The sequence below is a fragment of the Dendrobates tinctorius genome, unplaced genomic scaffold, assembly GCF_039654945.1.
Source record: "Dendrobates tinctorius isolate UK_male_01 unplaced genomic scaffold, ASM3965494v1 ptg000028l, whole genome shotgun sequence".
Taxonomy (NCBI): Eukaryota; Metazoa; Chordata; class Amphibia; order Anura; family Dendrobatidae; genus Dendrobates; species Dendrobates tinctorius.
In genome coordinates this window covers 13,939,753-13,957,841 of record NW_027361696.1, presented here as the reverse complement: position 1 = coordinate 13,957,841, position 18,089 = coordinate 13,939,753, and the positions used below count along the sequence as shown (strand labels likewise).

Below are 18,089 nucleotides of genomic sequence, written 5' to 3'. Positions count from 1 at the left end.
CCTCATAGTTCCCAGTGACAGAGGCCCTCATCCGTCCAAGGTACGCAGCGATCATGCTGGACAGATGTACAAAGGGACCCTGTAATGACAGGAAGGGGCCACCTCAGCTCTGTACTGGCATCTGTATGGGGTACAGGCCAACCCTACACACAGAGTGAGCTCATATACAGTGGATACGGAAAGTATTCATACCCCTTTAAATTTTTCACTCTTTGTTTCATTGCAGCCATTTGGTAAATTCAAAAAAGTTCATTTTTTTCTCATTAATGTACACTCTGCACCCCATCTTGACTGAAAAAAAAACAGAAATGTAGACATTTTTGCAAATTTATTAAAAAAGAAAAACTGAAATATCACATGGTCATAAATATTCAGACCCTTCGCTCAAACACTTATATTTAAGTCACATGCTGTCCATTTCCTTGTGATCCTCCTTGAGAAGGTTCTACTCCTTCATTGGAGTCCAGCTGTGTTTAATTTTTTTTTAATTAAACTGATACCGTAGGAGTTGATCTGTAAAGGCACACACCTGTCTATATAACACCTCACAGTGCATGTCAGACCAAATGAGAATCATGAGGTCAAAGGAACTGGCCAAGGAGCTCAGAGAGAGAATTGTGGCAAGGCACAGATCTGGCCAAGGTTACAAAAGAATTTCTGCAGCACAGTGGCCTCCATAATCCTTAAATGGAAGAAATTTGGGACCACCTTAGAAGACTTCCTAGACCTGGCCGTCCAGCCAAACTGAGCAATCGTGGGAGAAGAGCCTTGGTGAGAGAGGTAAAGAAGAACCCCAAGATCACTGTGGCTGAGCTCCACAGATGCAGTAGGGAGATGGGAGAAAGATACACAAAGTCAACTATCACTGCAGCCCTCAACCAGTTGGGCCTTTATGGCAGAGTGGCCCGACGAAAGCCTCTCCTCAGTGCCAGACCTACTGTATGAAAGCCTGCATAGAGTTTGCAAAAAACCACATGAAAGACTCCCAGACTATGAGAAATAAGAACCTCTGGTCTGATGAGATGAGACGAAGATAGACCTTTTTGGTGATAATTCTAAGCGGTACGTATGGAGAAAACCAGGCACTGATCATCACCTGGCCAAACGAGAATCCAATATTTTCTCTACCTCATATTCCACATTACCTTCGACCAACACAGGGTCAGGAGGTGCTGCCATAGGAACCACTGGCTCAACAAACCTCTTCAACAGAGATTTGTGAAATACGTTATGGATCTTGAACATAACTGGAAGAGCCAATCGAAACGACACAGGATTAAGAATTTCCAAAATCTTATAAGGACCATTAAATCTTGGCTTAAATTTAGGAGATGCAACCTTCATAGGAATATTCTTAGATGACAACCAAACCATATCACCCACTACCGGGGACCAATGGTCCTATGCCGGTTGGAAAATCGCTGGGCCTTTTCCTGAGAGAGTGACAACTTATCCACCACTTGGTCCCATATCTGCTGCATTCTCTTAACCACAGTGTCCACACCTGGGCAGGACGAAGATTCCACTTGCCCTGAAGAGAACCGAGGATGAAACCCAAAATTACAGAAAAAGGGTGACATCAAAGTGGCAGAACTAGCTCTATTGTTCAGCGCGAATTCGGCCAAGGGCAAAAATGAGACCCAATCATCCTGATCAGCAGATATAAAACATCTCAAATAAGACTCCAAGGTCTGGTTTGTTCTCTCAGTCTGTCCATTGGTCTGGGGATGGAACGCGGAGGAGAAGGATAACTGAATTCCCAGATTGGAACGAAAGGCTTTCCAGAATCTGGAAACAAACTGGACTCCTCTGTCGGACACAATGTTCTCAGGAATCCCATGTAACCGAACCACCTGTTGTACGCCTTCTATACTCCTGACGTTGCGCCCTAGACAAAACTCTATCACATTGCATAGGTTCAGACATTTGTCCAAAAGGTGGCAGCGCCTCCCGTGTAGTTTTACGTTCACGTAAACGCCGATGAATTTGAATGGCTAATGACATAGAATCGTCAAGATCAGAGGGAACAGGAAATCCCACCATAGTATCTTTAACGGTTTCTGACAAACCCTTCCGAAAGAGAGCTGCCAAGGTACCATCATTCCAGGAAGCAAGGACCGCCCACTTTCGGAATTTTTGACAGTATAACTCTGCAGAATCCTGACCCTGGTTCAATGCCAATAGGGCTTTCGCAGCTTGATCAATAGCATTAGGTTTATCATACAACAACCCCAAGGCTTGAAAAAATGCATCCACATTAGTCAGAATAGGATCTTCAGGTGTCAAAGAAAACGCCCAATCCTGGGGATCGCCGCGCCGCGCGATGACAATTTTAACCTGCTGCGCAGAACTCCCCGATGAATTAGGCTTCAAGGCAAGAAATAATTTACAATTATTCTTAAAATTCAAAAATTTAGACCGATCCCCAAAAAACATATCAGGAGTAGGGATCTTTGGCTCAGCAGCATGTGAATGAGCGAGATAGGCAGAAATTCCCCGCACTTCAGCAGTGAGCTGCTCCACACGAACAGACAATTGCTTAATCTCCATTTAAAAAAAAAAAAAAAATCCTCCTACGGCCCCAGAGAAAAAGAGGAAAAAATATACATATAAAATAAAAATAAAAAAATTCTGACACTTTTTTTTTTTCTTTTCCCTTACAATTCTTTCCTGCTTTTGAGTACCCTAGAATCTGCGGTATGGCTGGTGATTCTGTTATGAATGGGTCACCGTGGAGAAAAAAGCAAACAAGCTAAGCCACAGAAAACCAGAGTGGTTGGTAACTATGCAGATTGCAGATCCCTGATCTTACCACACAACTAGCAGTAGCCGTGGAGCGTGCCTACGATGAACCTAGATGCCTTGTCACGGCCGGAGGACTACATAAGCCTAAAGCAAGAAAAGGGAAAACTAACTGCCCCAGAGCAGACCCCAAAGGAATAGATAGCCCCCACACATGTATTGACGGTGAAACAAGATGAAGGCACAAACACAGGCAGAAAATTGGCTGAGCAAATGATGGGGCCAAAACTAACTAGACAGGAAAGGAAAGGGAAGACACTATCTGCAACCTGCAAAAAACCCTACAAAAATAATGTCCAACACTTCTGATAGCAAAATTAACCCTGAAGTCACTAGACTTCTCCCACTATATCAGCACTCTGAAATATTCTGAGACAGAGCAAAAAGAGACCGAACTAGTAAGGGACAAAAAACCAACTGGCAAAATACTGATAAATAAGAGTGGAAATTCAGCTCAATCCCCAGCCAGGGCTGGCAGACCACACAAAAAAACTGAATAGACCAACAAAATCAAGTGTGAACATTAGCAGAAAAACTTAGCTTTAGATGACTGGACCAGAGCTGAAAACCAAGAGCTGACAAGCCAGAAGGAATCACCAGCAACTGAATAGGGCGTCGGCTGTCTTAAATCCAATTTGAGAATCCTGAGATCCAATCGTCATCCTCATTCTCAGGTGGCAGATCTCCACTGATCAAACCAGCCGCACCACCTCCCGTCACCACCAGAGGGAGTCCAGAAGGGGAACTCACAACTGGTGAGAATGAACTCACAACAGTGGTGGCAGCATCATGCTATGAGGGTGTTTTCCAGCTGCAGGGACAGGACGACTGGTTGCAATTGAAGGAAACATGAATGCGGCCAAGTACAAAGATATCCTTGATGAAAACCTCTTCAAGAGTGCTCTGGACCTCAGATTTGGCTGAAGGTTCACCTTCCAACAAGATAATGACCCTAAGCACAGAGCTAAAATAACAAAGGAATGTATTCAGAACAACTCTGTGACCATTCTTGACTGGCCCAGCCAGAGCCCTGACCTAAACCCAATTGAGCATCTCTGGAGAGACCTGAAAATGGCTGTCCACCAACATTCACCATCCAACCTGATGGAACTGGAGAGGATCTGCAAGGAAGAATGGCAGAGGTTCCCCAAATCCAGGTGTGAAAAACTTGTTGCATCATTCCCAAGAAGACTCATGGCTGTACTCAGGGCTGCCACTAGGAATTTTGGGGCCCCATACTGGCAACATTTTTTGGGCCCCCTTGAGACTCCACCCAGGCTCCACCCCAGCCCCGCCCTCCACCCCTCAAACTGTCCACAGCACCACCGCTCTCTCTTAGAAAAATTCCACTTCTCACCAATCACACATTAACAGTTCCCATCTCCAGATCACACACATAGCCAGCAGCTCTTGTTATGACCAAAAGATTTTTTTAAATCTGCCACCACTAGGTAGACTCTTTTGGCTGAGCCTTATTCTACTCTAACCTATTAAACATTTGCTAAAATATCCAATACAATTTAGGTATATTTTTTTATTTATTTTTCAATTTTTAAAATGACCAATAATATCACATCCAAAGGGACAAATACCACCACACCATGCCCAGACACCATATTACCACCACATGGTGACCAATAATACCACATACAGGGAACAAATACAGCCATACCATGTCCAGGCCACATATTACCACCAGTGACAGAATAATAGCACATACAAGGGACAAATACCACCGCACTGTCATGTTGGACGCTGTTCACACCACAGCATCCGGCAGGCAGAGGTAGTTCCACCTCCAGCCACTATAGCCTCAGTGGCGCCGGCTTGATCTTCAGGCTCTCGGGGGTTAATCCTGCTGGAGACCAGGTTGGAAGGTTAGTCACGCCCACGGTCTTTAAATAGTCAGGCTGGCATATGGGCATCGCCGATTATAGCTTGTGTTTCATACCAAGTGGTTCCGGTCTGGAGTGGAGGTGCTGAAGAGAGAGAGATTCGTATCTGGTGGCGTATGATCCGTCGTTATCCTTTCTCCTTCCCATATTTGTGTTTAGTGGTGCCCTGTTCACATTACTGTATATTCCTGTGTGTGTGCGGCGCAGTGCAGTTTAAGTTCTCCCTGTCTGTCTTAATTTGTGTGGGGGCTTTGGTGGTGTGACTCCTCACTGGGTGGAGGGTGGAGGGTTAAGTGCAGGGCTGAGCAGGAGACAAGGAAAGGTTGGAGGCTCAGGCATTTGCACCATCAGCAAAAACCCTGGGTTGAGGGTCAGACAGGGTTTCCCCTAGTTACAGGGACATCACAGGGGCCCCGGCAATTACAGCCTTAGTTGAACTAAGCCCCACGTGACATTATAATCGGCCCACATTGTTTTTTTTCAGGAGTCCATGGATCCATTAGATTCCATAACCCGCCAGTTGGCGGCGCTGTCCTTACAGGTCTCCGAGTTGAAAGGGGCAGTTCAGCAGCAGGGCCTGGTAGTAGCGAAGGTGCAAACGGCATCTGCAGGTATCGGTGCAGAGCCGAAGTTTCCGCTGCCAGAACGATTTTCAGGCGATCGCAGCAAATTTGTCGTATTTCGGGAGGCCTGCAAGTTATACTTCCGCATGCGGCCAATCTCCTCAGGTAATGAGGCCCAGCGAGTAGGGCTGGTGTTGTCATTACTGAGTGGTGACCCCCAAGCATGGGCATTTTCCTTACCAGCTGACTCTGCTACATTTCATTCTGTCGATAATGTTTTTTCTGCCCTCGGGCTCATTTACGATGACCCTGACCGACTGGCTCTAGCGGAATCTAAAATCCGCGCCCTCCGCCAGGGGGAGCGCTTGGCAGAGGACTATTGTTCGGAATTTCGCCGCTGGGCTGTAGACACACAGTGGAATGACCCAGCACTGCGGAGCCAGTTTATTCATGGGGTATCAGGGAGGGTGAAACAAGCCCTCCTGATGTATGAGACTCCGGCATCATTGGAGTCTACCATGAGTTTGGTGATACGTATTGATTGCCGTTTTCGTCAGGGGGCCCAGGAGACGCTACCTCTGGGGGAAAGCAGAGGTGCAGGTGTGGTTGAAGTAGATGAGTCCCCTGAACCTATGCAGATTGCTGGCGTGGCACAGGTTAAGCGTCGCGCTCCGGGATTCCGGAAGCCCGGAGCATGTTTCTACTGTGGTAAAAGAGGTCATTATGTTAACGTTTGCCCGGTACTACCTAAGAGGGTCACATCGGCGGAAAACTGTTAAGCTCAGAGGGTATGGAGGAGACCCAACTGAGCGTATGCATATCCTCCATGATGGTATCTCAATGTATGCTCCCTGCTAAGGTTATTATCGCGGGCAGAGAGCTACCTATATCAGTGTTTGTGGATAGCGGTTCCGCCACCAATCTCATAGATGAGGAGTTTGCACACACCGCGGGGTTTAAGATCGAAAAACTTCCTTGCCCCATACAGGTGGTGACCATTAATGCTGTTCCCCTCCCTCAAGGGGAGATTACAGAGTTTGTGGCAGAGGTGAAACTCCACATTGGGGTCCTACATTCGGAGTCGGTTACATGTAGGGTCCTCCGTAATCTCCCAGCTCAAATGGTCCTGGGTTTTCCATGGTTGTCCAGGCACAACCCGGTAATTGATTGGAAAACTCAGGACATAGTACAATGGAGTGGTTTCTGCCAAGACAATTGCTTGGCCACATGTGTGTCCGCCGTGACGCCCAGCCTGCCGGAGGCTTTGCAGGATTTCGCGGATGTTTTTTCTGAGAAGGGTTGCTCAGAACTGCCTCCACATAGAGCCTATGACTGTGTGATTAGGTTAAAACCCGGGGCCAAATTACCTAAGGCCAGGATGTTTAATATTTCTGGTCCTGAGAGACAAGCTCTGAAAGACTACATCGCGGAGAGTCTGAGCAAAGGACACATCCGGCCTTCGTCCTCGCCTGTAGCCGCGGGGTTTTTCTTCATTAAGAAGAAAGATGGGGGGTTACGCCCGTGTCTGGATTTCCGAGAGTTAAACCAGATTACTATTCGTGATCCCTACCCAATGCCGTTGATCCCGGATTTGTTCAACCAGGTAGCGGGGGCGAAATGGTTTTCCAAGCTGGACCTCAGGGGGGCGTATAACCTCATAAGGGTCCGTCAGGGGGATGAGTGGAAGACGGCGTTTAACACTCCTGAGGGTCGTTTTGAGAGTCTGGTTATGCCGTTTGGGTTGACCACCGCGCCTGCCGTTTTCCAACATTTTATTAATGATGTATTTGCTCATGTCCTGGGGAGATTTGTGATTGTATACCTGGATGATATCCTCATTTATTCTAGCGATCGGGACACTCATTTGGAGCATGTTAGGCAGGTGTTACAGTTGCTCCGGGAGAACCAGCTCTATGCTAAGCTGGAAAAATGTTTATTTTTTGTCCAGGAGTTGCCCTTTTTGGGATATATTGTGTCCGCAGCCGGGTTTAAAATGGACACCGCTAAGGTGCAAGAGGTGCTGCAATGGGAGAGGCCGGAGAGTCTGAAAGCACTCCAGCGGTTCCTTGGGTTTGCGAATTATTATAGGAAATTTATAAAACACTTTTCGACTATCGCCAAACCGCTCACGGACATGACAAAAAAGGGTGCCGATCTGGCGAACTGGCCTGAGGTGGCTATACGTGCATTTGAGCGTCTGAAGAATAGTTTTGCTTCAGCCCCCATTCTGGTGCAACCAGACGTGTCTAAACCTTTTGTGGTAGAGGTTGATGCGTCGGAGGTGGGAGTGGGGGCAGTACTGTCTCAAGGCTCGTCCTTGAGCGAGATGCATCCATGCGCCTACTTCTCCAAGAAGCTGTCGCCGGCCGAACGGAATTATGATATCGGCAACAGGGAGTTGTTGGCCATCAAACTGGCTTTTGAGGAATGGCGACACTTCTTGGAGGGGGCGGCTCACCAGGTCACAGTTATCACCGACCATAAGAATCTGCTCTATCTGGAGTCGGCCAAGCGTCTGTCTCCTAGGCAGGCTCGCTGGGCATTGTTTTTTACTCGTTTCAATTTTCTTGTGACGTACCGTCCCGGGGCTAAAAACACCAAGGCGGATGCTTTGTCTAGGTGTTTTCCAGGGGGAGAACCTCGGGAAGAGCCGGTACCCATCCTCCAGAAAGGGGTAGTGGTGTCGGCTCTCACGACGGAGGTAGAGGCGGAGATTGCCGAGGCCCAAGAGGAGGTACCACCAGGACTTCCCGCCAACAAATCATTTGTACCCCTGCATCTTCGCCTTAAGGTGTATAAGGAACACCACGATTCGGTACAGACTGGTCATCCAGGGGTGAGGGGCACCTTAGAGCTGGTATCGCGTCGTTTCTGGTGGCCCAAAATCCGGCAGGACATGGTCTCTTACGTGGCAGCTTGCATCACGTGCGCTAGGGCTAAGTCACCCCGAACCCGTCCTGCTGGCACGCTACAGCCTCTGGGAGTACCCAATAGGCCATGGACAGAAATCTCCATGGATTTCATCACTGACTTGCCTGCCTCGGCAGGGAACACGGTCATCCTGGTGGTGGTTGACCGTTTTTCAAAGATGGCGCATTTTGTGGCGTTGTCTTCTTTGCCCAATGCTAAGACGTTGGCTCAGGTATTTGTGAAGGAGGTGGTCAGACTCCACGGAGTACGGTCTGACATAGTATCTGATAGGGGTACGCAATTTGTGGCGAGGTTTTGGAAAGCTTTTTGCTCACGTTTGGGGATCAAGTTGTCACATTCATCGGCGTTTCATCAACAGTCTAATGGACAAACTGAGCGCATGAACCAAAATCTAGAACAGTATTTACGATGCTTTGTGTCCGACAACCAGGAGGAGTGGTCTACTTTCCTTGCTCTGGCCGAATTCGCGTTAAATAATCACTGCCAAGAGTCATCAGGAGAGTCTCCATTCTTTTGTGTGTACGGTCAACATCCTCAGTTTTGTACCTTACGTCAGGGTGACTCGGGGGGTGTCCCGGAGGAGGATCAGCTAGGAGCCCAATTGTCATCAGTCTGGAGGCAGGTAAAACAGCGTTTGTTGAGCATGAGTGCCAGGTACAAACGGGTGGCTGACAGTAGACGCGTGCCAGGTCCGGACCTGTGTGTGGGTGAATGGGTGTGGTTAGCTACGAAGAACATAAAACTCAAAATTCCATCTTTAAAACTGGGTCCAAGGTTTATTGGACCTTTTAGGATTTCTGCCATCATTAACCCAGTGGCTTATCGGTTGGAACTTCCTGCGGTGTACAAAATGCACAACGTTTTTCACAGGGCTTTATTGAAAAAGGTGGTAGGCTTGGTGGACACGACGCCGATGCCACCTCCAGTCATGGTGGATGGCGATTTAGAGTTTGAGGTCGCCAAGGTAGTGGACTCTCGAGTAGTACGCCGTACTCTTCAGTATTTGGTGCACTGGCGGGGGTATGGTCCGGAGGAGAGGTCTTGGGTTCCAGCCTCAGACATACATGCGGATCGGCTGGTCAGTTCTTTTCACCGTCGTCATCCGGACAAGCCGGGTCCTATGAGTCTTGAGGGCCCTGGGGTCCCTCGTAGAAGACGGGGTACTGTCATGTCGGACGCTGTTCACACCACAGCATCCGGCAGGCAGAGGTAGTTCCACCTCCAGCCACTATAGCCTCAGTGGCGCCGGCTTGATCTTCAGGCTCTCGGGGGTTAATCCTGCTGGAGACCAGGTTGGAAGGTTAGTCACGCCCACGGTCTTTAAATAGTCAGGCTGGCATATGGGCGTCGCCGATTATAGCTTGTGTTTCATACCAAGTGGTTCCGGTCTGGAGTGGAGATGCTGAAGAGAGAGAGATTCGTATCTGGTGGCGTATGATCCGTCGTTATCCTTTCTCCTTCCCATATTTGTGTTTAGTGGTGCCCTGTTCACATTACTGTATATTCCTGTGTGTGTGCGGCGCAGTGCAGTTTAAGTTCTCCCTGTCTGTCTTAATTTGTGTGGGGGCTTTGGTGGTGTGACTCCTCACTGGGTGGAGGGTGGAGGGTTAAGTGCAGGGCTGAGCAGGAGACAAGGAAAGGTTGGAGGCTCAGGCATTTGCACCATCAGCAAAAACCCTGGGTTGAGGGTCAGACAGGGTTTCCCCTATTTACAGGGACATCACAGGGGCCCCGGCAATTACAGCCTTAGTTGAACTAAGCCCCACGTGACACGCACCATGACCAGACCACATATTACCAGCACATGGTGACTGAATACTACAATACTGATCATTAATAAAAAAAACATATTACTATCACCATAAGTGCCATTATACACAGGAGATCTGTACTTAGTATGTAGTGTGTGTACTTGTAATACAGTGATCACCAGTGACATTATACACAGGAGCTCTGTATATAGTGTCAGTGTACAGGTAATACAGTGATCACTGGTGACATTATGCACAGGACCTCTGTATATAGTGTCAGTGTACAGGTAATACAGTGATCACTGGTGACATTGTACAAAGGCACTCTGTATATAGTGTATAGTGTCATTGTACAGGTAACACAAACTCACCAGTGATGTCTCTAGGTGAAGTCCTTCATCTTTGCTTTTTATCTTTCATCCAGCACAGATCGCCATCACGTCTTCCAGCCAGGGCTTGTCTCTGGAGGAAATAACACAGTTATCTAGAGCTCCACTTGCAGAACACATTACTTAATTTTTTTCCCAACTTCTACACTACACCAGATGAAGAAAAAAAGGCGACATAGTGTCGCTCTGCACAGTAATAGAACCTCCCCCCATTTAAAACAGTATCCTCAAAAAAATAAAATAAATACATCACTGCAGTAATAATATCCCTTAATTAGCCCCTATGGTAATAATATCCCCCATCCTGGCTCCAGCCATATTTTCTCTCATCCTGCCCTCATGAGTATCCATTCTGCCCCCACATGATCTCCAGATCCTGCCCCATCTGTCTACATCGTATCCATCCTGCCCCATGATCCTGCACCATGTGTCTCCCATCCTGTACCCTGTGTCTCACATTCTGCCCCCCTCCTGTGTCTCACTGTCACATTCTGCCCCCTCCTGTGTCTCTCTGTCACATTCTGCCCCCGTGCCTCACATTCTGTCCCCTCCTGTGTTTCACTGTCACATTCTGCACCCTCCTGTGTCTCACTGTCACATTCTGCCCCCTCTTGTGTCTTACTGTCACATTATGCCCCCATGTCCATTCTGACCCCGTGTCTCACATTCTGCCCCCTTCTGTGTCTCACTGTCATATTCTGCCCCCTCCTGTGTCTCACTGTAACATTCTGCCCCATGTCTCACATTCTGCCCCCTCCTGTGTCTCACTGTCACATTCTGTCCCCTCCTGTGTCTCACTGTCACATTCCTCCCCCATGTCTCACATTCTGCCCCCTCCTGTGTCTCAATGTCCCATTCTGCCGCCCCTGTGTCTTACTGTCACATTCTGCCCCCATGTCTGCATTCTGCCCCCATATCTTGCATTCTGCCCTCACGTTCTGCATTCTGCCCTCATGTCTCACATTCTGCCCCATGTCCTTTCTGCCCCATGTCTCACTGTCACATTCAGCCCCCTCCTGTGTCTCACTGTCATATTCTGCCTGCCCCCATGTCTTACATTCTGCCCCCATGTCTGCATTCTGCCCCATCATGTGTGCATTCTGCACCCATGTCTGCATTCTGCCCCCATGTCTTGCATTCTGCCCCCATGTCTTGCATTCTGCCCCCATGTCTTGCATTCTGCCCCCATGTCTTGCATTCTGTCCCCATGTCTTGCATTTTGCCCCCATGTCTTGCATTCTACCCCCATGTCTTGCATTCTACCCCCGTGTCTCCATATTTGGCCCTGTGTGTCTCTAATCCTGCCCCCTGTCTCCATATTTGCCCCTGTGTGTCTCCAATCCTGCGCCCTGTCTCCATATTTGCCCCTGTGTGTCTCCAATCCTGCCCCTGTCTCCATTTGCCCGTGTGACTCCAATCCTGACCCGTCTCCACATTTGCCCCTGTGTGACTCCAATCCTGCCCCCTGTCTCCATATTTGCCCCTGTGTGACTCCAATCCTGCCCCCTGTCTCCACATTTGCCCCTGTGTGACTCCAATCCTGCCCCCTGTCTCCACATTTGCCCCTGTGTGACTCCAATCCTGCCCCCTGTCTCCACATTTGCCCCTGTGTGACTTCAATCCTGCCCAGTCTCCACATTTGCCCCTGTGTGACTCCAATTCTGCCCCCTATCTCCACATTTGCCCCTGTGTGACTACAATCCTGCCCGCTGTCTCCATATTTGCCCCTGTGTGTCTCCAATCCTGCCCCATCTCCATATTTGCCCCTGTTTGACTCCAATCCTGCCCCCTGTCTCCATATTTGCCCATGTCTCCAATCCTGCCCCGTCTCCATATTTGCCCCTGTGTCTCCAATCCTGCCCCCTGTCTCCATATTTGCCCCTGTGTGACTACAATCCTGCCCGCTGTCTCCATATTTGCCCCTGTGTGTCTACAATCCTGCCCCGTCTCCACATTTGCCCCTGTGTGACTTCAATCCTGCCCCGTCTCCACATTTGCCCCTGTGTGACTCCAATCCTGCCCCGTCTCCACATTTGCCCCTGTGTGACTACAATCCTGCCCGCTGTCTCCATATTTGCCCCTGTGTGACTACAATCCTGCCCCGTCTCCATATTTGCCCCTGTGTCTCCAATCCTGCCCCCTGTCTCCATATTTGCCCCTGTGTGACTACAATCCTGCCCACTGTCTCCATATTTGCCCCTGTGTGACTCCAATCCTGCCCCCTGTCTCCACATTTGCCCCTGTGTGACTCCAATCCTGCCCCCTGTCTCCACATTTGCCCCTGTGTGACTCCAATCCTGCCCCGTCTCCATATTTGCCCGTGTGACTACAATCCTGCCCGCTGTCTCCATATTTGCCCCTGTATGTCTCCAATCCTGCCCCGTCTCCATATTTGCCCCTGTGTGACTCCAATCCTGCCCCCTGTCTCCATATTTGCCCCTGTGTCTCCAATCCTGCCCCCTGTCTCCAATCCTGCCCCCTGTCTCCATATTTGCCCCTGTGTGACTCCAATCCTGCCCCATCTCCATATTTGCCCGTGTCTCCAATCCTGCCCCCTGTCTCCATATTTGCCCCTGTGTGACTCCAATCCTGCCCCATCTCCATATTTGCCCCTGTGTGTCTCCAATCCTGCCCCCTGTCTCCATATTTGCCCGTGTCTCCAATCCTGCCCCCTGTCTCCATATTTGCCCGTGTGTCTCCAATCCTGCCCCTGTCTCCACATTTGCCCATGTGACTCCAATCCTGCCCCGTCTCCACATTTGCCCCTGTGTGACTCCAATCCTGCCCCCTGTCTCCATATTTGCCCCTGTGTGACTCCAATGCTGCCCCCTGTCTCCACATTTGCCCCTGTGTGACTCCAATCCTGCCCCCTGTCTCCACATTTGCCCCTGTGTGACTCCAATCCTGCCCCCTGTCTCCACATTTGCCCCTGTGTGACTTCAATCCTGCCCAGTCTCCACATTTGCCCCTGTGTGACTCCAATCCTGCCCCCTGTCTCCACATTTGCCCCTGTGTGACTCCAATCCTGCCCCCTGTCTCCACATTTGCCCCTGTGTGACTCCAATCCTGCCCCATCTCCACATTTGCCCCTGTGTGACTTCAATCCTGCCCAGTCTCCACATTTGCCCCTGTGTGACTCCAATTCTGCCCCGTCTCCACATTTGCCCCTGTGTGACTACAATCCTGCCCGCTGTCTCCATATTTGCCCCTGTGTGTCTCCAATCCTGCCCCATCTCCATATTTGCCCCTGTTGACTCCAATCCTGCCCCCTGTCTCCATATTTGCCCCTGTGTGTCTACAATCCTGCCCCATCTCCATATTTGCCCCTGTTTGACTCCAATCCTGCCCCCTGTCTCCATATTTGCCCCTGTGTCTCCAATCCTGCCCCGTCTCCATATTTGCCCCTGTGTCTCCAATCCTGCCCCCTGTCTCCATATTTGCCCCTGTGTGACTACAATCCTGCCCGCTGTCTCCATATTTGCCCCTGTGTGTCTACAATCCTGCCCCGTCTCCACATTTGCCCCTGTGTGACTTCAATCCTGCCCCGTCTCCACATTTGCCCCTGTGTGACTCCAATCCTGCCCCGTCTCCACATTTGCCCCTGTGTGACTACAATCCTGCCCGCTGTCTCCATATTTGCCCCTGTGTGACTACAATCCTGCCCGCTGTCTCCATATTTGCCCCTGTGTGACTACAATCCTGCCCGCTGTCTCCATATTTGCCCCTGTGTCTCCAATCCTGCCCCGTCTCCATATTTGCCCCTGTGTGACTACAATCCTGCCCACTGTCTCCATATTTGCCCCTGTGTGACTCCAATCCTGCCCCCTGTCTCCACATTTGCCCCTGTGTGACTCCAATCCTGCCCCCTGTCTCCACATTTGCCCCTGTGTGACTCCAATCCTGCCCCGTCTCCATATTTGCCCGTGTGACTACAATCCTGCCCGCTGTCTCCATATTTGCCCCTGTATGTCTCCAATCCTGCCCCGTCTCCATATTTGCCCCTGTGTGACTCCAATCCTGCCCCCTGTCTCCATATTTGCCCCTTTGTCTCCAATCCTGCCCCCTGTCTCCAATCCTGCCCCGTCTCCAATCCTGCCCCCTGTGTGACTCCAATCCTGCCCCGTCTCCATATTTGCCCGTGTCTCCAATCCTGCCCCCTGTCTCCATATTTGCCCCTGTGTGACTCCAATCCTGCCCCGTCTCCATATTTGCCCCTGTGTGTCTCCAATCCTGCCCCCTGTCTCCATATTTGCCCGTGTCTCCAATCCTGCCCCCTGTCTCCATATTTGCCCCTGTGTGACTCCAATCCTGCCCCGTCTCCATATTTGCCCCTGTGTGTCTCCAATCTGCCAGGGATACATATTGCCCCTTTCAAAAATAAAAACTTTCTTCTTACCTGACCTCGCTCCTGCGCTGAAGATGGAGCTGCTGCTGTGTGAGCTGAAAGAACCTGTGGTGACGTCATCGTCATGTGATCAGGGGGCGGATCTGATCAATGCTGAAGGACTGTGATAATGATGACGTCACCACAGGTCCTTCAGCTCTTCTCTATCTTTCGGATGTCGGGCGCTGTGGCGGCTCTGCTGATGTGTGCGCTGCAGGCCCAATCGCAGCGCACACTTGGGGCCTGCCTGGCGCCCCTATGACGCACAGCACTTGGGGCCCGATGACTGGCAGCACAGGAGCGGGGCCCCTGATCTGCGGGCCCCCTTCTGTACTGATGTTCATCGGGCCCCATACAGCAGTAAGGGCTGTCATGCCCTGATGGCGGCCCTGGCTGTACTAGCTCAAAAGGGTGCTTCTACTCAATATGGAGAAAAGGGTCTGAATACTTACGACCATGTGATATTTCAGTTTTTCTTTTTTAATAAATTTGCAAAAATGTCTACATTTCTGTTTTTTTTCCAATCAAGATGGGGTGCAGAGTGTACATTTATGAGAAAAAAAATGAACTTTTTTTAAATTTACCAAATGGCTGCAATGAAACAAAGAGTGAAAAATGTAAAGGGGTCTGAATACTTTCCATACCCACTGTAGATGGCACCATTAACTCCAGCACTCACCACTTTGCCAAGGAAAATGGTGCTACCCGCAGATAGGGTGCAGGTCAGACCCACCACCTTGGCCCCAAAGTTCTTGATGGTCAGATATTCCTCCAGTATGACGCCGGTGAGGATTGTCTTCAGTTCCGGGATTCCTGAGCCTGTGGGTAAAGAGAAATATGGCAGCTTTTCATCCAGGATTCACACCATTCCTGTTCCCGGGATGTGACATTGCTGCAAGATCTCACACAACCCATGGAGGCGTGAGCACTGGTTCAGGAAGGAAGTCGCCAAGTAATTCTGTTAAATCCTCCTAAAGCTCCTCCATCGTATGTATAAGATCCACCCCGCCCTCCACCGTTGTCAAGGTTACAGTCTCTACATTGTAGCAGTTTGTGCATCCTAATTCCACAACAGTTACAAATCAGACTATTATGTTATCAGGTCATGTGACACCAAAGCTCCACCCACGATCGGAAAGATTTACATAACGGCAGCAGTCAGTGATGCATCATGGGATATAACAAATAAATTAAAAATGCTCTTACCCCCAGAGTGAGGGGTGATACTCTGAGCAAAACCCGTGGAGAAGGCGACTAGGGCGATGGGGTACACGACCCAGGAGAGGTATCTGAGCAGTCTGTTGTCCCCCAGTTCCTGCTGGAGCCATCGCTGAGCTGTGGGGAGACATGAAGAGGCAGAAATTCCAGGATTAGGTATGTGGCACATCCTCCGCCTGTAACTATAAGTAGAGGAGAATATATACCATTCAGTAATTTAGAGACGGTGAAGTCCATGGTGAAGCTGATCAGGGCCATGATGACCCCCAGAGCAAAGAGGAAATACCAGTCATCGCCCACGCGGAACAGGATGTCCTTCACCCTCAGGAGGAACGCTGCGGGAAAGAAGGAAAGATCAGGATCCCGTTATGGTAATCTCTGTCACTACTCCACACTTTTACCAGCACTGGTCAAGGAATTCCCACCCCAGCACCACCTCTGAGACATCCCCCAACGGTCCTGGATGCAGCGGCACAGTCCTGAATTTGGCTACCTGGGCTTGGAGGTCAGGGAACAATCAGATCCCTACTCCATTATTCTATGTAGAGAACAAAGGCCTTATAGGACCTTGAGATCACGAGACATTCTTTGGTCACATGACTGGCAGCAAGAAGGACAGACAGGAAATTGGGGGCATCATATTGTATGTGGGGGGCTGTGAAGACATCATACTATATGTGGGGGAATCATACTGTGTGTGGTGGAATGCACATCGGACATATTATGGTGTGTGTGGGGAATGTATTGTGGGGCCCAGTAGCGTAGCTACCAGGGGGGCAGAGGGGGCGGTTACCCTGGGCCCTGCGCTCTGAAGGGGCCCACCCAGAGCTGCCTCCGGTCAATGATCATCTTTTAATTCCCCTGCGTTTGTACTGCGCATGTATCTAAGTAACATGCACGGTACAAAACCTGATCACAGGGAGTTAACAGAAGGAATGATAGGCCTCCAATCAGAGTGCAGGGAATGAGTCATGTGACCGCTCTTCTGCAGTCTGTGGAGGAGAGGGGGAAGAGAGGTCACTCACCCAATCCTGGCTGAGCGCGCTCTCCTTGAAAGCTCCCTGCTGCAGAGAAGTCATCAGCTCCTGCAGCAGCAGCCTGGATGCAGCAGGGCTCTGCATCTGCCTGTGAGCTCGGCTCACTGTCTGCATCTGCACTCGTCTGCTTCTGCCTGCCCGGGGAGAAGCCTGACAGCGGAGGAGCAGCACCAGGACCAGTGGACACACTGCATACAGCATGTGGACTGATGAGTATCTTAGCACATGACATTTACTATTTTATATGTCTAATCTGTTGCTTTGGATATATACATACAACTTACTGCTATTGGGGTGTAATGTTCATTGCATGTTGCTCTCCTTACGTGTTACGTAGTTTTCAGGCACTTTGCATCGGTCACTGATGCGCTATATGGCGATGCATTGTCTTAGCCTGTGAATTTACTGCACTTTGGGACTGAGAGAAAACCAGGAAAAGTGCAAACTAAAGATCACACTGATGGCTGCAGTCACTGACCTGTGTAGAGAAAGCGGCGCATCCTCCCTGGCAGGCCAGTGTAACGATCACCTTATCTCAGCGGCTGTTTGTGCCGGCGTGTAATTATTAGTCTGTGTGCCCACGTTGCATTTGTTTAGCGTTTCCACCGCGCTTTTGCAGCTGCGGAAACACTAAAAGAATCGCTTAAAAAACGCATCCCCATGCAATCCTATGGGATTCTGCAGTTGCTGTGCCCATGCTGCGGATTTTACCGCTGCGGAATTGCATAGCGTTAAAATCTGCAGCATGTTCATTATTTCTGCGGAATCGCGGCAGAATGCATTGAAATGCTCACTTGTTGATTATGGGAGATGTTAACACTATGAATGATTATTGGGATAAAGTACGACCGGCAGGTACGGAAGCTGGACAGGACAGGATGACTGCCTTTGGCAAGTATGTAGGGGAACTTGGGCAGGTAGATCTGTGGAGAGTACGAAATGAGGGTAAGAGGACTTTTTCATGTCATTCGGCAACACATGGAACACTGTCGAGGATAGACCTGGCTTTGGGGGATACCGCTATGGACGGGATGGTGGGGGAGGTGGAATACCTACAGAGGACTCTCTCGGATCATGGTCCTATGGTGGTCACGCTTCTGGTGAGATCTGCTCAGAGTC

The 18,089-nt window shown here is 49.8% G+C and overlaps 1 protein-coding gene across 7 annotated transcripts in view; it reads right to left on the bottom strand.

Annotated features, from left to right (window-relative positions):
• Positions 1–18,089, bottom strand: part of LOC141085113 (chloride channel protein ClC-Kb-like) — an 83,316-nt gene that overhangs the window by 28,074 nt on the left and 37,153 nt on the right. For all 7 annotated transcript variants that reach the window (XM_073570225.1, XM_073570222.1, XM_073570223.1 and 4 more), the window contains 4 exons: positions 16,140–16,268; positions 15,922–16,050; positions 15,395–15,534; positions 2–79 (listed from right to left, as the gene is read on the bottom strand). In XM_073570225.1, coding sequence (XP_073426326.1) covers positions 2–79; positions 15,395–15,534; positions 15,922–16,050; positions 16,140–16,268 — 476 coding nt within the window. The remainder of the gene's footprint in view (position 1; positions 80–15,394; positions 15,535–15,921; positions 16,051–16,139; positions 16,269–18,089) is intronic.